Source organism: Aedes aegypti, chromosome 3 (assembly GCF_002204515.2).
Source record: "Aedes aegypti strain LVP_AGWG chromosome 3, AaegL5.0 Primary Assembly, whole genome shotgun sequence".
NCBI classification, from domain to species: Eukaryota; Metazoa; Arthropoda; class Insecta; order Diptera; family Culicidae; genus Aedes; species Aedes aegypti.
In genome coordinates this window covers 345332846-345358413 of record NC_035109.1, presented here as the reverse complement: position 1 = coordinate 345358413, position 25568 = coordinate 345332846, and the positions used below count along the sequence as shown (strand labels likewise).

The window sequence follows — 25568 nt, the reverse complement described above, 5'->3', positions numbered from 1 at the left end:
TACTGAAGACACCAACCTTCTAGCTGATTAGGAGCTTGAAGTACCTACAGACTATTGAAGAAAATTTGTCACTAGTGCCACCTAGCGAATGAACTCTCAATCAGATTTTACTTCGCCAGATGATCTGCTGAATAACATTGCTGAAGACACGAACCTTCTAGCTCATTTGTATGTTGAGACATCCGTTTTAGGCCAATTTTGGACCCTTCGTGTTCACGCTTTTTCCGTTTTTCTTAGAAAAGGGGGAGGGGTCAGGAGGGATATCTCGCCCAAGGATTGTAACCGCATTTACTTCAAAATTTATTTCAAAAAGGGATATACTGGTCTCCAAATAATGGTCATTTAAAAATTCAAGGATCGTCTTGGGCATTTAAGAATTAACCAATAATACTGAGAATATAAGTGATTAAAACTGGTCAAATCAATCTTGTTATTTAGAATAACCTTAAGACGACCACACGTGACCGATTAAAAACAAGTTTTCCATCGGGTTTGAATGACTTAGGTGAATTAATATCTTTGTTGCATTGCACATTGGTCCCAAAGCCATATCAGGATGACAAAAATGATTGCGCCTAAACCATCAATTTTAGATATATGTTGTCTTGAGCAAAGTTTCTCCATATTTTTCAGACATTTTTTAAGTGATGTGAAATTAGGGTGTCCCGCATGGTTTACAAGATCAGAACATAAACTTTTTTGCTGACGCATTTAGGCCTACACAATGTTCTACAATGTTTTAGAACAACCAATTTAGAGCAACTTTGTCGAAGAACTCAAATTTCTATCTCTTATGGTTCGCGAGTTTTGTTTTTTTAAACAAATAAGTTAGAATGCTACTGAAAAATAAGTATTTTCTTGATAACTTTTTATACGATGATTTCTCTTAAAAGCTTTGTTCCGAGCACTTTTAGAACTTTTGGTTGCGCAACTGTTTGCAGAAGAAACTACTGTTCTATCTCTAGTGGTTACAGAGTTGTCAGAGATTTTCTTCGAAAAATGGTTCTTTTGAAATGCCGATATCTCTGGAGGGCGCAAACGGATTCTCAATCTTTTGTCGCCATTAGAAAGATTATTTTTTCTCTGTTAATGGTGAAAAAACTGTAGGGACGTTTTTTGTTTTAATAAATTAACACAATTTTGAAAATAATATGTTATTAAACATAAATTGACGCTTATATTGAGCTGTTCGGTAATCCAATCCGCATGGTTATTAAATTAATAGACTCATTACGCGTGGTAAAGATGGACAAATTATGGGTGAAATTATGAAAAAAATCCACGTGCTCGGCTGGGATTTGAACCCAGGACTCTTCTCGCGTGCGTAGTTAACATGAGATGGATGGATATGGGTTATGAAAGGGGTCCGCGTGGTCTGTAGGGATTTGAATTCTAAACTTGTAACCAACTCAGTTGTTGGGTCACCAAGTGGCTCGGTAGCTTAGTTGGTAAAGCGCTCGTCTAGCATACAAGAGTCCTGGGTTCAAATCCCAGCCGAGCATGTGGATTTTTTTCATAATTTCACCCATAATTTGTCCATTTTTACCACGCGTAATGAGTTAATTAATGTTATTAAATGAAAATTGTCCATAATTTGTAAAATTCATAAAAAATCATCTTTAAGCGTTGAGCGTTAGCGTTAGCGTTATATTCACCATAAACCGAAATGTAAACGGCAAAAAAGCGAAAAAAATAGCTGAAATAACCGAAATAACTGTACACTTGTATTGATATAAGATCGATCATAGTAAGCGGAATCTAAAGTTTGTCCAGCTAAAAAAAAAATACGGTTTAGGCGCAATCATTTTTGTCTTCCTAGATATGGCTTTGGGACCAATGTGCATTGATTTTTCCATAGATAGATATTTTGAAACCCATTTAAACGGATGACATACAATCAATATAGATTTCTCCGCATGGGTCAAGTTATTTGAGGTGTTTGACATCAAAAACAAGGACAGATCTACATTTTTTCTACCTATTGACAGGGGTACAATAATCCGATGAACTAATAAGATATATTTTGTGGTTTTATATACCTTTTATCAAGAAATAAATGCTTCAAACATTCGTAGGTATATCAAGTAACTTTATGGTTTATTGTATTTACTTTTTTCACAGAACTTCCTTTAATTATGATACTTTTTTTTTCGCAATATATGTTCTTGTACCGATAATGAAAATTAGTAATTTTCTGTGTGTTATTTTAAACAAATATTTTTAATAACTCGATTCATGCAATAAGATCTAAGTATATTTGTTGTTAGCTTTTACCTTTTTGAAGGTCTTACTCAATCAAAAATTAAATAAAAAACTGGTATTTATTCACCTAAGTTTTTAAAATCCAACTGAAAACTCTCAACAGAGACAGGGTTGGTGGCCTAATGGCTACCGCTTCTGCTTTATAGGAAGAAGGTCATGGGTTTCAATCCCAAGCCCGTCCTTTTCCCCGTACTTTGTAGTTGAATCTCTTGCTTCTTTACCATTTACCATATAACAGTACAACTTTACATGTTTTGAACAATAACTCCGCTAAACTATCACTTTGTTTTAAAACCTTAACTTTGTTTTAAAATAAGAGCTTTTTTTGGTTTATATCACAGAGAACACAGGAAACATAACGTAGACTCATTTTATAAAAACTATTTCCTTTTTTAATACACGATTATTGCTAATTTACGTAATCACTCAAGTGGGCACTCCATTTTGACGGTGACTGTATATGGTCGATTTTCTTCATGCACACTTCAAGCTCGTTTAGCCTCACTTTTAACCCGTATAGGCCTGAGTGGAAGCAAAAATACTAAAACCATCACCGCTCAGGGAATACTTAATGGATTCAAATAATATTTAGTCAGTACACTAGCACATATATCAAGTTTCTGAAAGTGACCAGAGGAACTCGGGAATGTTCCTGTGGTCGGAGTCTTCCGGTAGCTAGACTATTCTTTGGGACATGCCAAATTATCTTTATTTATTGATAATAACAAAAAATTTAATTTGCATAATTAAATAAGATCTGAGACTTAACATTATGAATAAATAGGTTAGGTCGATTATAGCTGATTCCGGAAAATATCTGTGACTTGGCATTTGCCTACATCCAGTGGCACAAAACACAGCACCTTTTTCACCCGACCTGACCCAGTGACCCACCGGAATAACTCCGGTCACAGGAACATTCTTGACATTCTATGGTCACTTTCAGAAACTAGATATGTCTACGAGTATACTGACAAAAAAAATAATTGAAATCCGATAAGTAATCGCTGAGCGATGAGAGTTTTAGTTTTTCTTCTTTCACTCAGGCCTATACGGGTTAAGATTATGGATTCCGCTCAATTTTTCACAGTAGCTTCTGGGCATCCAAATTAACAAATTTGGGGGGTTTAACTTGAAGTTTTCGTAAGGTAATTAATTCCATATAAAATAATTATATTGTTCCGTTTCGTATCGACATATCGCATACCCTTAACTCCAACCCTTTTCTCACGTACAAGATCATCCGTCACTATCACAACAATATTGGGCCGTTCGTTTGACCCTCTCGACCTATCCCCTGAGGCACTTATCACAGCCAACAACAGTAGCACTAATCCGAAGCGAACACTATTCATTTTCATTTTCTTCTAAGATGCTTTCACAACAATCGTTAGCCAACAGCATCGATCACCCTCTATGCACTTTTTCAAGCACGTGCAAATGCACGTCCAATGGTCACGACGCGCACTTGCCCGATCCCGATGGAACTTGAGTGTCGATTAATGCCTCGATCGCAACTGATTCGACTCCGGCCAGCTTCAAACAGTTTTATAAGTTGATAAATGCATACAGGTAGACAAATTGTAGGCTATCCAGCAAGCTAGTCAGCAAGCATGTCAGAACAGAACAATGCTGGAGCGAAACGTGCCGGGAGATGCAATGCACAACTTCACCCTAGCCGAGTGCAATGTGCAGTAGACAGGCAGCAGACAGTCGGACAACAACCGGTGACGATGACGATCATTCTGAATATGTGCGACGCTTCAATGCCCCAATGACCGGTAACGATGCCTAAATAAAATGAGATGAAAAATATACAACAGGATCTTTTGATGCTCAATTGGAGGACTGAATAGCCAAAAATGATCGGTGGTGACTAGCGGTATTATCGCCTTCTAGGTGGAGCAGCATCAATTATCGAGGTAAATGCAGAAGCAACGAACAAATAAATTTTTAACAACTTCATTTCGTAGCATGTTGGGCGTTAATGACGATACTATTAGACCCAGAAGAGTAGAGTTGAATCGTTACTCCATTTTTTTAACTTTGCAAAACCTGCTTATAGGGTAGGTGTACCAATTATGGCCATAGTGGTTCCCTATTTCGCCATACGTGATATCTTGAATGCCTTCACATTTTGAAAAATCTTTTGTGTTTTAGCAGTAAAATAAAGGAAAATTCTTGATGTTAAAACGTTCAAAAAGATTAAAAATGTAATAGTTATCCAAATTTTTCATATGGCCAAATAGGGAACCACTATGGCCATAACTGGTACACTTTCCCTATGTAGCTAACAACAATTCCATCCCTAGAAACTGAACAGGTTCGGCTCAAGATATTGGAAATTTCCCAAGATAACCCTGCCAGTGAGCTAGTTCAATCAGCTGTTTGGTAGTTTTTGCATTTGTCGTTCGAAGTAGAACTAGTTGAAACAGGCATCCACTTAGCGGGGATTTTTCATAAATCACGTCCCCTTCCATTGGGACACTTTTTGTGATATTTCCAAGATTATCAGTGAGGATCTGATGATCTATGATAAGTGTGATCTTTGGACAGATCTTCCGATCAACTTTGGCACATGGTTCAAGGATGGCCCCTTACGAAGTAGCTATTTTGCGCCTTATTCTCGTCTTCTCTTATTGCCAGATTTCTCATTACTTGTTGCGACATACAGGGAAGGCTCAAACTAGCAAACGTTTATTTTACTCCGGGAGCGCTTTTATACTCACTCCTTATACTGTGCTCTTCAAGAGAAATCCACGGAATGCGATTATCTGAAAATGTCGATATACCGTCGCAGTGACAATAGAAATCGTCAAATGCTTCAGATTTAGCAAATTTTGAACAATCGAGTCCTTGAAGGACTAAAAAAAGTCCAAGCCTACTTGAATTTTGACGTTGCGTTTGAAATTCGCGCTTATTATCTACGCGTTACCGCCGCCGCTGGATGTGAATTTAAAATGAGCGCCGCAATTAGTCATTTGAAGTCAACAGACTAAAATCCGGAAAGCATGTCAGATCTCATCCCCAATGAAGCGATACCCATATTTGATGTGTAATTTACATTTATATTAAATCTGAGACATGTACTAAATGCTAAGTTTATTGAAATAAAAAGTAGTGACACTGTACTGTTAAGTTAAAAATTGCTCTGTCTCACACAATCTAGTCACTTTACAATAGACTTATGATTTCAAACAAGCATCGTTGTAATTGTTTGTTCTGTCTTATTTTTCCCGATGACGGTTCGTTTATGTATCAATTTTGTATATTAGTCGAACTAATAAAGGTTTCGAAAACAAATCTATTGGAAAACAAGTTATAATTCATAAATCAACACTTTATGTTGCCACTACATTTCAGATTCTACCAAAGATCCATCAACATATCAAATCGATTTTTCTATACCAAAATGTTCCTTGTGATGTATTCAAAGTTTTGGATATAATTACCATTAATTTGGATTACATAATCAGTAATGTTCGAGATAACAAACATAGGCGGAAACTTGACGTGATCGAATCAAATAGAAACCGATGGCAATAGAAAAATGAAACACTTTTTGTCTTAAATTAATCATATTTTTCAGAAATTTTTGCTCCATTGTTTCGACATTTGATGTTCTACACAGTTAAAAATAATGAAGATTACACGTCATGTAAACTTCATTTGTGCGATGTAAACATGACGTCATGTAAATTTAAGTCTGAAATCATATAAAAATGTGTTATATATCATGTAATCACTCAGAATCCTGCTGGATTACATGACATATAATTGAAGTTTACATGCTTGAGAATCATCTTTAAAGGACCGCAGCAATAGCCCTCTTGTATATTCCGTAGATGTACGTTTTCTGGTATGGAAGTATGCTCTAGAATGTATGACGTACAAGTCCATATGCAGTTGATTCATATCTACAATTCACTATCGCAACCTTTTGACTAGTGAACCATAAAAACAGGTACACTGCTTACACTATTATGAGTCACCTTGTCACGATTATTAGTCACTCTGCTCCACACGCATTTCAAATGCAAATGATCCATAATAGTGGGTGACCCATGATAGTGTGACCACTGTAAATTATCTAGACTCCTTCGATACATGTAGATACGCACCTTTCTTCTCAGCAGCATGACGGTATCATAAAGCAGGTAATTTTTCGGATATCAATAACAGTAGGTTTTTTTACTACTCTAATATCCAACATAACTACATCATGATTAAGAACGAATGTTTACCCTTTAGTGGCGCCGGAGCATGTTTTGTCTCCTTCAACTTGCGCACACAGAGCCTTGAGCTTAGCATTTGCTCAGAGAATTGAGTGTTGCAATCGAAAGAGACTTGGAGCTTCCAGTGCTTATACCTGCGAAATACACTTCGAGCATGATGGCAGGTAAATGGCAGCTTTAAAGCTGCGGCTCATTGTTGAGGACAATGTGAACCGATAGTCATTTTATATGTAAAGGATCCCATGAAGTCGAATTTGTTTGATTACGTTAAAGTGTCTTTTTGGACGAAGTGTCATCTTCTTTCCCCTCACCACAAAAAAAGCAAAGACGATGCACATTGAAAAATTGCATGATTACCCAAGTAATTAAATAGGACTTTTACTCGCCCTGCGTGCTAGTGCTACTAGACAGCAAACATGCATTATATTAGCCGTATAATAGCTTTATGGGCCCAAAAATATGAATTTGTCGGCTAGTGATTACTTGGGTAGCATTCAGTGAAAGGGGGTGAACTAGAAAGAACCATAAGTAATCAGAATAGGTGTATTGTTTTTGTCTTAAAACAATTTGTCAAAGATAACGAGAATGGTGAAACTTGAAAGCACCACCAAATAAAAAAAAAATAGATGCGGTCAATTTATGAAATTTTTCGGAGAAAGGGGCTATGCGGTTTGAAAATCCCATATCTCATTTTTGCCTTACCATCCTTACCATAAAAATTGAGTTTTCCCTATGAGATGATACTTTGATGATACGTTAGTACTTACATTCCAGTACTAACGTGTTTAGAACAATTTCCAAAATTTCGCCATATTAATTTCCATATAAACCTACATTATCTTCGCCAGCTTTTAATCCGCACAGAAAAAGCTAAAAATTTAAATAACTAATATATGAAATAATTTCTATAGTGGTTTCTTTATAACTCTTTTTAGTAATTTTTGTTATTGATAAATTTCTAGTCTAGTCTTATTGATAAATTTCTTCGGGAGGTTTTTTTCTGATAAGTAACTCAGTCAATGCAGTCAATCAATCGAGATTTTTCCTCTATGTTATGTAGATATTCGACCTATATTTTTTCATGAAACGTCGACAGCCTGTGGGACCCTATCCACGAAGCTGCGACAACAACGGCGCGGGAAGTGATTGTCACTGATCAACGACGAAGACGAAACGACTGGATCGATGAAGAATGCCAGAGAGTGACAGACATGAAGAATGTCGCCAGAAGCCGTATCCTTGTGGCCGGTACCCGACAAAACAGAGAGCGGTACAGGGCAGCGAGAGCCGAAGAAAAGCGAATCCACGGCAGAAAGAAAAGGCAGCACGAAGAAAGTGTGATAGCTGACGCTCAAGAAAGCATGAACCGGAATGATATGCGGAGATTCTATGCAACGGTCAATGGTGCGCGGCACAATACCGTACCAGTGCCCGCCATGTGCAATGATCGAGAAGGGAATTTGTTGACCGATAAAACGGCGATGGCTGCCAGGTGGAAGGAGCACTTTCAGCAATTGTTAAACGGTGAAAATGGAAATGTAGCGAGAAACAGGATGAACATCGATGGTGACGATTAAGCTGTGGACCCACCGACCATAGGAGAGGTTAAAAAGGCTATCAGCGAGCTGAAGAACTGTAAGGCTGCTGGGAAGGACGAAATCCCGGTCGAGATCCTCAAGCACGAAAGTGAGCAGCTGTACCATTCGATCCATCGAGTACTTCTGAAGGTACGGGAGGACGAAGAATTGCCCACCGGATGGTTGCATAAACTCATCCGCCCTATCTACAAGAAAAGACACAGACTGGAGTGTGCCAATTACAGAGGAATTACCCTGCTGAATTTGGCATACAAAATTCAGTCGCGCATCCTGCTCAACAGACTGAGACCGCTCGAAGAGTCCTTCGTCGGCGAATACCAAGCTGGTTTTCGTGAGGGCCGTTCGACAACGGACCAGATGTGTAGCTTGCGAATGATCCTAGACAAATTTCGGGAGTATAACTTGCAGACTCACCAGCTGTTTATTGATTTCACGGTGGCGTACGACTCAGTGAAAAGAAATGAGCGTTGGCAGATAATGTCTGAAAATGGTTTTCCGGCGAAACTAATTAGGCTGATACGTGCTACGCTGGATGGTTCGAAATCAAGTGTTCGGTATCACTCGAGGTATCAACCTCGTTCGTGACGTTAGACGGATTGAAGCAGGGAGATGCACTTTCGAATTTACTGTTCAACATTGCACTCGAGGGTGCTATTAGGAGATCTGGCGTGCAGAGAAAAGGCACTATTATCACAAGGTCGCACATGCTCCTTGGCTTTGCGGACGATATAGACCTAATTGGAATCGATCGCAGGTCAGTGGAAGAGGCCTTCGTGCCTCTGAAGAGGGAGACAGCGAAGATAGGCCTGACCATTAATTCTATAAAAACGAACTACATGGTTGCAGGTAGAGAAAGAGTCAGGTGTATTGGTGTAAGTGCTGAGGTAGTGTTTGATGGGGATGTGTTTGAAGTTGTTGAAGAATTTTTTTACTTTGGAACACTTGTGACATGTGACAACGACGTTTCCCGCGAAGTGAAAAGATGTGTTGCGGCTGTGAATATGGCTTTTTACAGACTACGTAACCAGCTTAGGTTCCGCAGCTTGCAAACGGAAACAAAGCTCGCCCTGTATAAAACATTGATTCTTCCGGTGGCTCTCTATGGGCACGAATCGTGGACGTTGAAAGAGTCAGACCGGAAAGCTCTCGGTGTTTTCGAGCGTAAAGTGCTGCGGACAATACTTGGTGGGAAACTCGAAAATGGTGTGTGGCGCAGACGCATGAATCACGAGTTGTATCAAGTGTACAAAGATGCGAGTATTATCAAGCGTGTAAAATACGGCAGACTTCAGTGGGCTGGTCACTTAGTGCGAATGTCGGAAGAAAGAATTGCGAAAATAATATTCAGCAGGGAACCAGGTAGAGGTCGGCGGCTTCGGGGAAGACCACGAATACGCTGGCTGTACGCAGTGGAAGAGGACCTGGCGACCTTAAACGTTCGGGGCAACTGGAGAAGGTTCGCCCAAGACCGACGAAGATGGAGCTGTACAATACGCCCGGCAATGGCGTGACGCTACGCTGTAGCCATCAAGGTAGGTATTTCTTCATTAAACTTCTCAGTCGATTTATCAAAAAAGATCTATTGATGCATTTTTTTTTTATAAGCAATTATGTAAAGGATTGAAGGGGTTTCCAAAGATATCCACATACTATCAAAAATTTCTACCCCATTACCCCGAATGCTATTATCCCGATTGACATCAACCCGAATGCCATTACCCCGAATTCCATATCCCCGAACGACCCATAGCCCTGAATGACATTACCCCGAATTCCGAAATTGACTCTATGACACTACCCCGAATGCCATTACCCCGAACGCCATTAGCCCGAAAGCCATTACCCCGAATGGGTCATTACTCCAACGCCATTACCCCAAATCCATAACATTTTGAGACTAATTCTAATTAGAAGGTGGAGAGAAAATTGTACGATTCCTTATGAGTATTGAACAAATTTGGCTTAACAATGAATTTTTCAAACATTATAAGATAAAAAAGAAGCAGATTTTTTTCAAAACAACTTTTACATACTAAATATTGTTTGGATTTGTCCCCTAGTTTTGATGAGATTAACACAGCTACTCTGCAATGCTCTGAAGAACAGCCAGTTTCGAAAAGAAGGGTGAATTTATTATGAAAATGATAGCTATAATATGCACAAAATAATGATGTAGTAAAGCTACGTTTTGGACGCTGCTTCCCACTTCTTTCACTCATTTTTTTTTACTAGCATTGAAATCTTCTCAAACAATTTGTTTCATAAACGAAGGTAATAGAATATCAAGCTGATATTATCGCTGCAAGTATTGTTCTATGGAACCCGTTTAAAAACCAACCTGATAGACAATCGTTCCGCGGTGGCATATAAACGCTAATAAACTTGTACTTGTTAGAAAAACCGTAGCATCTGATCACCGTTGCAGCAAATACTTTTGTTAGTTTGTGGAATCATTCAGCTGAATTTCAATAAGATCTTCTTGAAATAATTGTTTTTGATTCAGTACAATGAATGCATGATGATGGCAGAAAAGTGGTGAGTTGTTCCATAAGAAACCTTACTGTTTGAATGCCAGAAGATAAAAGAAGAAAAGATTTCTGATTAGAATTAGCAGAATTAACTATCGAGGCAAGTACACGACACTGAAGACGGTCTAACAGTTGAGGCCGGAATACGCGTATCATTTAATATGATACAAACTTTCAAATATCGTTTATTTATTTTAGAATGAACTCTGATTAAAATTAGTAAGATTACCTTCAATCAATGACTTAAGGATATCCTGCTTTCAAAAAAAAAAAAAAAATTGCTGTTCCATATGAAAATATTAGTGCCTAGCTTATCCAACGAAAATTTAGAAGAACAGCCAAAGAAAGAAGGGCAAATTTCTGGTGAACTGCTTGCAGCTATGACGCGAATATTCACTGTAACAACGTGATGCTATCGCTCAACCTGTATCCATAAGAAAGGAAAATCTTTGTTAAAAATAAAATTGAAATATTAACACCACCAAGAAGTCCGGATACCGGTGAGCTCATGTACAATAATGGTAAATTGACAAGGAAAGCTCTCAGTCAATAAAAGGCTTGTTTAGTTGAAAGCCCAATCTCAAATTTCATAACGCCGAACGGGGTTGTGGTGGTTGTCCCCGAAATGTTACAACGCATTCAAAATTTGTAGAATTTCTGTACAAAATGGTTACGAGGTGGTGGATGGATGCCAAAAATGGCAATTTTTGGCGTTATGAAATTTTGAATGATTCATTGAACTGTGAAAGTGCCCACTGAGCTGAGAAACAGGCACTGTCCCAGAAAGAAAAAGAAGATATAGTCTCCAACAAAGATAATTCAAAAGAATAGCTGACATATGAAAGAAGAGCAAATATATGATGAACATATTACCCACAAATTTAACACACCATTGATTACCAGGTAACATTGGAAACGAAAACATGAATGGTCAATCCTCTATAACAGTATGGTCATCATTTTTATACTACAGATAGATTAGATGCTGCATTAGATACTGCATTGTATATCATACTATTCGGGGTAGTGATCGATTCGGGGCAATAGCTTTCGGGGTAATGGCGTTCGGGGTAATTGGATAGAGCCCCGATATTATGTCGAAATGTCATCAATGACATCATGTTAAGATAATTGTAAATTCGTGGAAATAATGGTAATGGGGTAGAATCTTTTTCATTGATAACATTGATAACCTGAGGAGAACCTCCAGAACTTTTTAAATGAAAAAGACTATAGTTCCTTCTGAAGTATCAACAAAAATTTCTTTTGTTATTTCTGCAGAAGTTTGTATTTAAATCTTAAGAAGCTACTCGTAAAAATCATACAAGATATTAACTTTGGAATGTTTCCAAGATTTCCATCGGGATTTTTTCAGATTTTCTTTAGTGGTGTTCTAGGTTATCAAAACCCCCGGAAAGAGTTTCCCTCATAAAATCTTCGATAAGTTACTTTGTTTAATATTTCCAGATATTTCTTCAAAATTCATTCAGGTGATTCTTCTGGAATCAAGTTGTTCCATCTGGAATATCTCAAGCAGATCCACCATAAGTTACTCTGAGAATTCCTTCATTTATTTTATTTTTGATGTCCTCATGAATTCTGAAGATTCTATGAGTTACTTTAAAAAATACTCAAACAATTATATATATGGAATAATAGGCAATTCGGCAGAATTATATGTTATTTTTCTGAAAATCTTCAAGTAATACACTCTTTAGTACCACTATTTCTACTGCAATTTCTAGAAGAGTTCTGTTTTGAATTTTTTGTAAATGTTTGCTAGAAATTTGTTACTTAAAATGCACGGACATTTATTCACGCAGAAGGTATATAAGTCAAAGTTTGTAGAAGGGGCTTACATGTTTCTACGGAATGCTTGGCAATCGTTTAGAAAAAAATAAATCGTTCACGCCAACAATCATCTGTATCTAGGTATTTATATAGTTCCCATAATCATTTGTGAGATGAGATTCATTGTTTGCCTTAGATGAGTGTCAGTAATTTTGGGCTAGCCACTTAGCACCTACGGTAATTTCTTAGCAGTCTTCCAATCAATTCAGGCGAAATTCTTTCAGTAATAATCTTATATTATGTCTCAGTCACGAACAAAAGATCAGCTTCATCACACTAAAACAACTTTTTCTCAGCAGATTCCTTTCGAAATTTTTACAAGGATTCTTTCTGGTCTACCTGCAGGATCCTGTAAATCTGATCCAGGGTTTATTTCAGCACAACTTATACCATCACTTATTTTGTATGAGTATCAGCATTAGTGATCAAGTATCAATATATTTAACGTACTGGAAGCTCCGTTGTCCAAAGATTTTTCAATGACTACATTTGGAAGATTGTTGTATAATTTTGACAGCAGTAACTCGAGTGACGAGACTAGAGTTCTAGACACTATAGAACCATGTAGGGAAAAGTAATAAACTTCTTTAAATAGCCACGTTTAGTTAATATTTCCTACTTTTACAGAATTTCTACTTCGATGCAAGAGGCACCAGAGCAGTAGAATGTAATATACAGTTATGACATTATACTTTGGAGCCATCTACAACATAAGGGACTGGGGTTGTTCATAGTTGAATTTGAATAATTTAATTAGAGCTTTTGTGCTCATTTTAATTCTTTCAGCCAGATGTTTAATTATGTTCGTTCTAGATATCATTCTTATTTTCTTACTTTTAATGATTGTTTTGAGGTTCCCTCCATTAGATTTACAAATTATATTATATAATTGTGAATTTGGAAATGAGCTTAAACATATCAGTCTCGAAAACTCTGAAATCCGCACCCCAAAACTCTCTGAGCACCCCTTGGAGTACCCAATCGAAAAACAGTTTCCATTTGACGAGCTTTTGGGTGAAAAAGGATCACATTTGAATGAATGCACTTGAATACCGGCGCGCGAGGAACAATCTCCCGCGAAATGCGAAAGAAAAGGTGAAAATGCAGGAATAAAATATTTTTCACCGATGATGACGACGACGACGATGATGGCGGTGAGAATTGCAGGTGTGCATGTGTAAAATGCACTTCAACGCTTGTGGGAACCTGTTGTACAAGTGATCAGCAGGGCACATAAATGGAACAGCCACTTGAGGAAAAATCATTTGATTGGATTTTTCCACATTCGCTCGAGTGCATATGATTTTTTTTTCGCCATCAATTTATCAGCGTTTTGTGCGGTGGGTGGAAATTGTTCGATTCGATCATTTTGTATTTGCATGCCATACCAATATGCAATGGTAGTCGGCCTGCCATTGATGTGAAATAAGAACACTTTCATGCAGATTTGAGAAGCGTTAAAACAGTACTTCTCAGTGCTATAAAACAGTACTGTTCATTGCTACAAAAACAGTAATTTTCAGTATTTTTTTCTAATATTGATTCGATCCTTTTTTGGATCCTTATCTGCGATTTTTCGTTGGACCTGTTAGGGAAGCTAGCGGTGGTAATCCTTCTTGGACACCATCTTGGAAAAGAAAAACTCTTATAAGGCCACACGGATACAAATCTGATCCCCACACCATGATTTACAAATCATGAAATTCATAAATTGGTTAGGTCATAATATCAGGATCACAAAACATGGTTCCTGGAGTCATAAACATGATTCCTCATAAGCGTAACATCCAGTGTGAAAACACTAAGCGGCGCACTTTGCTTCATCTCATTCGTATTGATCACTCTTAATTCAAGATGACGAAGCGGTTGAGTGGTAGAGTACGTGGCTTACAATCGGAAGGTTCTTGGCTCGAACCTCAATGTATGCTATTTTAACTTTTTTTTTATTTTGTCGATCATAAACGGATGCGCGACTCAGCATTTTTGGCATTTGAATCATGATTTCGAGCAATCAGCTACAAAAACCTAACGCGTGTGTTGCGTTACGGCAATCTGATTCATGATATCATGAGTCCAAATCATGGTGTATTTTCATAAGCCGAAAACACGCTGGAATCATGATATCATGAGTCATAATCTTGTTTTTGGATTCTGATTTCTACCCGTGCACTTCTTCTTTCGTTTATTCACTGAATCAACATTTTTTTTCTATCTTTATTACGAGACTTTTAGCCCTGGGCTAAGTTCATCTCGGGATCAACGGCTTTACTTCCCTTCCGAAGGAAGTCGTCACTGATTTTTTTTTAGTGACCATCTCGGGGATGGGATTCGATCCCAGGTCCTCGGCGTGAGAGGCGTGTGTTCTAACCACTACACCAGGTCCGTCCCCACTGAATGAACATGATTGCAACCACAAAAAAAGAAAGGGTGAATATCTGAATTTCAAAATCGTGGGTTTTAAAACTGTTACTAAACGTGGCAAAAATGGAAGAAATTACGTTTCTCCGGAATGCGCGCTTTTTTGCAAACTCTTAAAAATATTGTAATTTACAGATGATGCAAAACTTAGTTTGATTTATTATTTTGCAACCGAAACTTAACAATGACAAAGTTTTAAGTTTCCATTAAGGATGTAACGCAAGAAAAAAGAAGAAGAAGATATCAGCGAGTTTTTCGTTTCTTCTCGGTATGCAATTCATGGCTACTGCGATTGCAATGCACTTACTAATTTGTACCCTACTTGAAAGCTCTTGTTTTTAGCTTTCGAGTGAACTTATGGACCAATGCACGAGTTCACCTGTTGACGTTTGAGCGGTGTCGTGTTATTTATGTGGCCATGGCAACGAATGAATTCGGCACCGCTCAAACGTCAAACTAGTGAACTCGTGCATTGGTCCATTCTCATCGCGGGCATTCGTGGGCTACTAATGTCTTAGGGTAGTACTTTTCTAAAAAATAATATGGTTTTTGAACAATTTTAACGTTAATTCACTTTGTATGAATGTTATGAAAATTTTAATTCCACTCAAGTGTACTTTACGTATATACAAACAACTTCTCTGAAGATACCATTGCGACTTGAGCTTTTTTTAAATTCATAAATAGCTTGTGAAAGATGGATTGCAAATATTCATTTTCTTGAAAAATCATGATTGGAACCACAGAAGTGTTAAGGAAGTAGGGAAAATATAACTGTTCGGATAAAACAACTTTGATTTTTGAGGTTTTGGGCGCCTTCGGACCATTGTGCACAGGAACAAGCGACAAGATCAAAAGATCAAAAACTACTAACGCGATCCGCGATACTATTCCACCGTGGATCATGCCCTCGTCGCCCACCCCCGCAGGAGCAAGCAACAAGGTCCAAGGATCGAACACTACTCTTTCCGAACAGATCTCATTAATCGAACAATTATCAATATTCGACTGCTTCTTATTAAAAGAACATTATGCATATTTTTTGTATGAGCCATAATGCTTGAGCAAATACCTCCCCCTCCTCCCTGTAGAGCGTTACGTTATTTGTGGAAGGTGGCTTATGCCTATTGATTGTTAACCCCCCCCCCCCCATTTACCCACCACACCCCCTTCTCCATCCCCTTTTACCAATCATGCCGAAAACTCTCCATGGAATGAATAGAAACATTTGTATAAAACGTTGAAATTTTGCGAGGGGGAGTGAGGAGGAGTGGGAGTGTCTCGTGATACTGATATTTTTCAAATTTAGATCATAGGTACCTTGCTAAAAATAAATGGAAAAACGCAATAAAACTAAAAAATATATTTTTTACCGCCTGGTTGTATGGGAATCCCCACATAGTGCGATGGTGTCACCCAACCTACTGCGATCGGCGAACGGTGCATTTCTTGGCAGTCGACTCTCTCCATCTCGATATCGAAGGGATTTTCGAGAAAAAGAGATTGAAAATAGGTTCGTTGTTAGGAAAATAGAAACAATAATGAACAAGTAGACGTCATTTCGTGCTATCTAACGATTTTGAATCATGGAAATCTGGTCTACAAGGGTTATATCAACATATGGAGAGAAAATCAGAAATAAAAAACCTACATCGAGATGTAGAAGTATCGAGATATGGAAAGGAAAATTAGAGAGTGTGGAGAGTCGACTGTATTTAAAATAATTCATTTTCCAAAATTAAAACAGCAGTTTTCCTTCGAAATGACATGATTTCGAGAAGAATTGAAACGCCCGTTTGTTGCAATTTATGATAAACGGAAGTTCTTGGTTTTCTTGTTTTGTTGATCAATCGGAAGAAAACTTCTTTTCCAGTTTGACAAATGATCAATTCTAACTAGAGCCATAAGTTAAGAGCAACCTTATACGCCTGAGGTCATTTCCGTATTTAATATTAAGAAAAAAGTTACTGCTCTAAGAAATGCAAAGAGATCTGATCCCTTGTGGCATTTTCATCGAACGGAACATTCTCTCAATAAGGTAATGTTTAGACTACTTTTTTTGAATGAAATTGAAAGTTTGAACATTTTCTAATATTAATCGTTCTAAGATAAGTTTTAAGATGAGTTTGGTTGATACATATGTGTTAATCTAGGTGGAATAATATTGTTCTTAAAACTTATAAGCATTTCAAACCTTCAATGGCCTTCAGACAACATGTACAAGGTCGCTGTGGAATGAAAATGGTCAGCAATATGACTAAACCGAGACATCGAAGCTATCCTTTTAAGGACTAATAAAATATCTAGAAAAGACAACCAATAATGCGGTTCCATATTTGATTCGAAAGTATATGCACATAAAAAAAAAAATATTTTTACAGTGTACAGTACAGTCAATACCGTTTTGATTCATATTACGGACACTTAAGGCCTCAGTGAAGTATAACCCAGCTTGGGCCATACAAAATAAATCATTCTGTATGATTTTTTAGCGTTATCGAGCGTCGAAAGCCCTTAACTTTCGGATGGTGGGTGAAGAATACGCGTCCGCAACTTGAATAAATTTAAATAAATCAAAACGTGTGGCCTTTTCATGATTCTTATTCCGGACGCTCCCTCACTTTTGCCTCATATTCCGGACGCTTTGATTCGAATTACGGACAGATATGATAATCATTAATGGAACAGTCAAATCATCAATTGAAATCGTTCAACCACTTTAGAGACGTCTATGGTAGTTGGGCATTATAAATTTGCAATGATATTCATGGAAAAAACCTAATAAAACGAGCCTCGAAAATGAGAACTTTTGGATGGCGAAAATTGAAACATTTCGTGTGAAATGTTTCCCATACAAACGAGACTGTCCGGAATTTGAAGCTGTCCGTAATATGAATCAAAACGGTATATTGTACTGTTTCTACAAGTATTGGCTTTTGGAAAATTAGATGAATATTAGCACAACAATATTTTTGCAAATGGTCAATACACACACATGTCTTAATTTGCTTTATATTTACTGAAATGAGTATACTACTAAAATTTTCGTCAACTGGAACTGGAATCGAACCCAATGATTAAAAATTGTCAATCCAGTGTTTTGGAGCTCATAGGTACAACAGTTATCAAAACCTGACGAATTGTTCCTGAACGCCATCAATGCTGTTTAGTAGTATTGTATATCAACCCAGGCCAAAACGTAGTCCCAAACGTAAATGCAGTAAATCGTGGTGGATTACTTGGAAGTCTGCATTCAGGCGGATCACCGAGTGCGGTATTTTCACATATCGCTTATCTAGATATACGACCGGTTCATGGCTTTGTTGAATTGTCACGTAGTACACCAAAAAAACATTTTCTTTTTTTAGGGACATCACTATTTTACAGGACCTTATTCTTGAACTTTAATTAAAAGTACTCATTACTTATTTGCCTAAAAAAAGTACGTCATAATTGTACAAACGGACTGAAATGTGATTATGGGTTAAAATATTTTTTCAATTGTATTTCTCATCATTATTGAAATAAACCACACGCTACTTCTGTACCAGACGATTATAAAAATCGATGTAATTAAGATTTTTTCTCGCTAGAGATCAGTATTTAGTCTATATTTTTATAATCGAAAGGTTTTAAAATATTCTATTGGTGGTTTTTTTCCATGCATTTCGTATGGGCTGAAATGCGTTGAAAATAAGATTTTCATGTGTTTCAGTATGAAAAATAGCATAAAAGTGGAAAAAATCAAAATTTCACCGATGAAATATTTTAAAACCTTCCGATTATAAAAATATAACCCAAATACTGAACTCTAACGAGAAAAAAACGATGTATTTTAATAATCGTCTGGTTCAGACATAGCGTAAACCATGATACCTTGCCTATTTATAATATCTCAGTTATTTCAACTTGCCCGATGTATTTTGAGCTCCCTGAATCATAAAATCTAATTAATTTTCTTACAAATCGTGTATTCGAATATTTAATTCAATAAGGTAAATTTGAACATTCACACCTATATTAGGGCAATTTCCTGTGCAATTAGCAAGTTTTTCAAGAAAAAATATTGGACGATTGACAAACTGTATTCGTAGTGTTGTATGATTATAAATTGAGTTTAGTAGTAATTTACTATTAAATTTACATGACATTTTAAATACTAAAAGTTTGCATCTAGACTTGGTGCCAGTGAATTGTTTTGTACACTTTTTTCAAACAGTTTTGCTTACCTTTCCAAAAACTGTTGATATTTGTATGAAAAACTATGCTCATTGGAAACAAATAATTCAAAATCATCCTTGAACATTTAAAAACTAGCAAACCTGGAATGTCTGGTTCTATTTGGTTCCGATCTGATTGAATTCTCCCCAGTGATAAATTTGACCCCGGATTACGGTACTTATACAAAGCTCAAGGAATTCAGCACATTCCAAAATTTTGCCAAAGTGAGTCCTATCGTTTGTTTGTCTATGAACGGACTAAATGGTTGAAGTGCTTTTAAGACGCATCACAGGGGATATTTGAGATGTTTTTGAACGCGTTATATACTCGAATCAACAAAGTAACAACAATAATGTTCAAACGTGTAATCGATCATCATGGATTTTGTTATAATTTTCATCAAATGTTCATATCCTATTATAAACAAAATTCCGGGACAAAAAACCAGAGATTTCAAGATTTTTGGGTTTTTTTTCGTTACTCGGGATTTTATATGTGAAATCTATGAAATAATTAGAAAAAAAAATACATTATCGTATCAAATAATTGGGCATCATGTTCAATAATATTTATTACGTTCCTATTCAATAAGAGGTGGTTTAGGGACAAAATGTTGAAAGCCAAAATGTCGAAAGCCAAAACGTCGAATCCCAAAACGTCGAAAGGGACAAAACGTCGAATTTTCAACATTGTTGTGGGCCTCGTGGCCGTGCGGTTAGTGTCGTCAGGCATTTAATCGAATCGTGTAATGTAGTGTTGGTTCGATTCCCGCTGCAGCCATTGTTTGTCCGTTGTCTAGTGTTGAGTTACAGTCTCTGCAGCTAAATGGCTGAAGACGGTGTCCGTGTCTTTAAAAAAAAAACGTCGAATTTTCCACATTGTTTGCCAGACTTATTTTTTTCACAACGGGGTCCATTAAATATGCTATAAATAAAGTTTGGCACATAACGAAATATTTATTCTTTTGGAAAATAATCATTCTTCCAAGAATTTCGTTTCGTTACAAAGAACCTGGACCGACATTTTTTTACTTTTTGACGTTTTGTCCTTTCGACGTTTTGTCCCTTCGATGTTTTGTCCTTTCGACGTTTTGGTATTCGACGTTTTGGGATTCGACGTTTTGTCACCCAACCACAAGAGGTATATCTTACAACGCATGGAGAAAATAGCATGTACATTCTTAGAACAACATGATTATTGCTAGTTTCACAGGAATTCAGTAGCATTTTAATCATCATGTAAGGCACGTGCCAGAGATTGTTCTCGAATGCTAATAAAATTCATTACGGCTGCAATCACCATTTTCCTCACGGTTTGTAGCTTAAACTGAAAATCATCTTGTAACTAGCGTCATGGGACAGAAATACACTTTTGATATCATTATGCGTTTTACATGTACTGTTCTTTCGTGTTCGAAAAGCTTTAAGTAAAGCAGCAATCACAGGAATAACGAATAACGAACATCAATCAGAACCATCTCTTAGATTAAAAGTACAGTAAAATTATTACATTTATTTCAACTATAGTGGATCTTGCATGATGAAATATGCTATTCAAGTTGTATTTCTCGATTAAATGTAATAAGCAAGAGCATCATCGCACAAAAGATTTTTCAATACCGAGAACATTGCTGGCAAAATAGGACATTTTTTTTATTTTTTATTTCATATCATATGATCATAATACAAAACATCATATAATAATACAATACAATCACTAGGTTAATCATTACACTTATGAATTCGCCATGATGGAATCAGGTTAGAATGAGGCCTGAGCCACTCAGAGTTGAGTCAATTATAACTATATCGTTATTCAGTAATACAAACACCGTCCTAAGGTTGAGATTCTCCAGCGAGTGCAATCATTTGTAGGTATCTGTATTATCCAGAAAAGAAAGGATCCTACGACAGCACCATGTTGATGCTATTGCACCGTGTACAAATGACTAGAAGGGTCATAACAATAAAAACACGAAATCAAAATGTAAGATTAGACATTTTTTCGATTAGGGCGATAAAACAAGTTCTGGACAAATTTAACTGTTTTCCGTCCAACGTGCAAGGGTAAAATGGTTTATTCTTGAACCACGGCGACATCCAACAGTAAGGATCCAGTATCGGAGAGATAATCACCAACCGAGTCCTAGTGGGACGATTGTGGGGCAATTGCAATTGCGTGCAAACTATGATAGACTGTATGGCTGCCATTCTGTGCGATAATTAAAGCAATCATCAAAACGACGACGGCTAAGTGCGATGACGATGACGAAGTTGGAGATGCGCGATTGAAAATTGAATTACCAGTAATTTATTTTCAGATTACGGCAATACAACCTTACCCTGGCGAGCGATGAATACAATCGGAATCCTACGGAGATAGGGATAGAGCGAGGGAAAAGCAATTGGAAAGGTTAGTTGCGTTTCCGATGCATCAATAGCACTGATGAAGACATTATCGATTCCGAATCGGAAGTTTAATCGAACTGCAATGGTGCTGGATTTGTGCAAATGAAGTTTGCGTGAGTTTTAATTGAATCCATTAAAAGCGGTTTAACTTGATTGTGTGAACGGCATAATCTCAGTCTGTCGTTGACCGTTGTATATCTGCTGCTATTGTATAGATTGTTTGATTATTTGCAGATTATAGAACCTAGTAGAATGCTGAGGCTAGAGGGTTTGAATCTCGTTGGGTTGCATAGAGCATATTCGTGCCTACCCCACAATAAACGAATGTCCAAGTGTTCAATTGTCGAAAAAGCTCTCAGTTAACCACTGTGTATGGGCTCATGAGAACGCTAAGTTAAAATTGTCCCAGTTGGCCAGAAATTAAATGCATAAGAAGTAAAAGATGCAATATTTCGTTTGTCGGTTTTGTGGTAGATTCGCTAACCTGAAAATGAAAGTAGTTGTATAGATAACGCATATTTTTTTTTCAAAGTTCTTCTTCTTCTTATTGGCATTACGTCCCCACTGGGAAAGAGCCTGCTACTCAGCTTAGTGTTCTTACGAGCACTTCCACAGTTATTAACTGAGAGCTTTCTTGTCAAAGTTGCCATTTTCGCATTTGTATATCATGTGGCAGGTACGATTATACTCTATGCCCAGGGAAATCAAGGAAATTTCCACTACAAAAAGACCGACAGGGAATCGAACCCAGACACCTTCAGCATGGCTTTGCTTGGTAGCCGCGGACTTTACCACTAGGCTAAGGAAGGCCCCTTTCAAAAGTTATAGCAGTTAATTTAGCTTTTTATATCAATGCTACCTTCAGGAGCTTTACTTTTTTTACTGATTCCACTTGAATGTCTATTTCGATGACAGAACTGTTAATAATATTGGACTAATCTATGGAAAAAAAATACTAAAGATCGTATAGGAGAGTATGTTTAATTGTCACAAAGGAATAAAACTTGAAGTAGCTTCTGAAAAAAAATCAGAATTTAATTAATTTTATTATTTTTATTTATTTTAAGGTGAAGATGAATCGAAGCAAAACCTCAAATTTTCAAGAGCACAAATCTGGATAACCAAACATTCGTTCAAGCTGAAAACTGAATCGATTGGTCAGTAGCTGGTGGTGACCAATCGATTAAGTTTTCAGCTCAAACAAGTGTTCGGATCTCCAGATTTGTGCTCTTGAAAATTTGAGGTTTGGCTTCGATTCATCTTCACCTTAATCTTTTACAAAATTACGTAAGCTTCGAAGGAAAGATTCCATGCGTTTCGTTTGAGTCCATACATAAGATTTTACACGATGCCCTTAGTATAGATTTGGAATCTTTTTCGAGTTTTCTTGGAAAAATATTTCTCATTACGTGTTGCTCCTTATGTTATGTCCTGGGGTATTAAGAGAATTACTATACTGGTAAAATTGAATTGTTTTTTTTTCGGCACCTCTGAGCCACTATTCTGCAATGACATGTAGCAAAAACAGGCCAGAATAATATAGAGAGCGTGTAATTCTCACTAAACGGCAGACACTCTTTGACATGCACTTACTAATTAATTGTACCAGTTGTCATGAATATCGTGCTATTCATACCACAACTACACATAGTTTACTAAACGATGTGATTTTTAGCAAATTACGACTAAAAATAGTCTTCTTTTAATCTTGCCTCGTTGAAGTGCAGTACAAGATGCCAAACTTGAAAGCTGCTTAAAATTTGCTTCAAGGCCTAAGCAAATGTCAAAACTGGTCAAAAGACCACGTCGTTGTTGGAGAGCTTGAGGGCATCAAAGAAGATTGAAGTTGCGGAGCGTCGAGAAGAACCGGACGCTTTTCGACAGCCTTAGAAGCTTCGAAAGGATGTGTTGGCGGAGCTAGTCGTTCTCTAACTTGTTCTTGAACACCATGCTAAATCAGAATGGATGCGATGACTGATTTAGAGAGGAACATGAGCGAGTCGATGATAAGGTCCAACGTCAACAGAGCCTCTACGGAGATGATTGCGTTCTCGTGTAGCTCAGAATCTGCTCAATGTCATAACGCGGTTTCTTTTTCTTTGGGCTCCTTGAGAGGCTTATGTTTTCCAGGGACATGGTTACATCGAAAACATCTGTATGGGAATGCGTGCCTTCCTCCAAAACAAATGGAACCTTGATCGCTGCATCCACCCCCCCTCTCCCTCCTGTATCACGAACGAGCCGTACATATCATCGATACGCTTACTCCACCTCCATTCTACTGGGCTATATAATCTCTTCTGAATTCCATGTGGGTAACATCACCTCGCTTGGGTTCCATGTGGACTACATCGTCTGACCAGATAAGGAAACAGCCTGATTTGACTTATCCTTCATATCTAGCTGAGCCGTGAGCTCCACAAACGTCCCACAGCTCCACACCATTCCATCTAAACGGTCAAATGGCACATCGTCGTTCCGGTACTTACCAAGTAGCAGTCTGAAAGCCTCAAGGCTCTTGGGCGTCCCCATCCCCCTGTAAAGTCTGTAGAGCTTCGTGATAGGGAAGACACGGTCAAGGAACTCCAGCTCTGCCTTCGCATACACTGGAAGAAGATGCGTGGCCGGCCTCGCCTCTCGTAGGATGCTTCACTTGGCCATCAGTGTCTATATCATGGAGTTGAATTACGGCAACTGCATATCCTGTGATGAGCTCGATGACTCGGCTCGTGTGCTGGAATATGTCGATCCTCTCGAGAAGAAGGACCGCCTGGGCTGCTCTGATGGAGACGCACGCTTTGTCTGAACCAGTCGATTATAAAAGTCGAATGTACATCGGATTTTTTCTCGCCAAAGATCAGTATTTGGTCTATATTTTCATAATCGGAAGGTTTTAAAATATTCTATCGGTGAAATTTTATCCATACATTTTGGGCGGAAATGCGTCGAAAACTTGATTTTCATGGGATTTAGTATGAAAAATGGCTAAAAAGTGGAAAAAATCAAAATTTCACCGATGGAATATTTTAAAAGTTTCCGATTATGAAAATATAACCCAAATACTAAGCTCTAGCGAGAAAAAATCCGATGTACATTTGATTTGTATAATCGTCTGGTTCGGACATAGCGTGAGACGAACAAACTCTTGCGAGAAATCGTCACCATCAAACACGCAGTGGAATTTTCTGGTAAAATCCTTGAAGGAATCTACGAAATAATTTCAGGAGAAATCTCCGAAAGAGCCATTGGAGAAATTTCGAGAGGAATTCTTGAAGGAATCTCTGGAGGTATTCTTGAAGGAACGCCTGGTGTCCCATTTGCACAGGTTTCAAATTTACGATTGCTGTTACAAGTTATAATTCGCCAGCGATAAAATGTCGTTTTACTTATTCATAAAACAAAACATTAATTATGACTTGTCAAGTGATGCCGATTCCTTAAATTATATACTTTCTCATTTGGCCATAACAGAAGGCCGGTTCCAGAATACTCCGACCAAATCCGGCCAAATCTAATTGTTGGTCCTCTTAATGCTCTTGTAAATCGGAATGAAAAACCATGAAATTTGAACCGTCGTAACCAACATAAGCTTGAACTGCTGAATATGTTATGTGCCAGTTCCTTCTGAAACAGGTTCCAGGTTCCCTTGTGCTCTTGTGCCAAGAATGGCCGAACTCACAAAAACTCCAGGATGCCATTCTAGGATTCCTTATCTTCCATAAAAAGTTAAAAGAACGAAAACCGATTCAAAAATTTTTGAGAGCGTTTCAAAATTAATGGCCATTTTTGACCTTTGATGCATAATGTGAATGTGTCATTTTTTTTTTGTAGCGCCGTTCCTAGAGGTCGCTGAAAGCTCCTTTAGTACGAAAATGTTCGTTTCCAGATGTTAGGAAAAGTCATAAAGTTTCAGATACCTATCTCTTTTCTCTACAAAGTTACAGCTAATTTAACGCGCCGTTTGGCCAAAAATGACCCCAATGCACAAGGTCTGGAACACCAACTTTTAATCAGTTTTCAAACTTCTCTTTTTTTTTCAGAAAAGCC

General features: G+C 37.6%; 1 protein-coding gene across 1 annotated transcript in view; it reads right to left on the bottom strand.

Annotated features, from left to right (window-relative positions):
* The window catches only part of LOC23687612 (arylsulfatase B), a 45221-nt gene extending 41290 nt beyond the window's left edge, over window positions 1-3931 (bottom strand). Inside the window, exon 1 of the mRNA XM_021851777.1 lies at window positions 3498-3931. Coding sequence (XP_021707469.1) covers window positions 3498-3623 — 126 coding nt within the window. The 5' untranslated portion in view covers window positions 3624-3931. The remainder of the gene's footprint in view (window positions 1-3497) is intronic.
* Between the last annotated feature and the right edge of the window lie 21637 nt (window positions 3932-25568).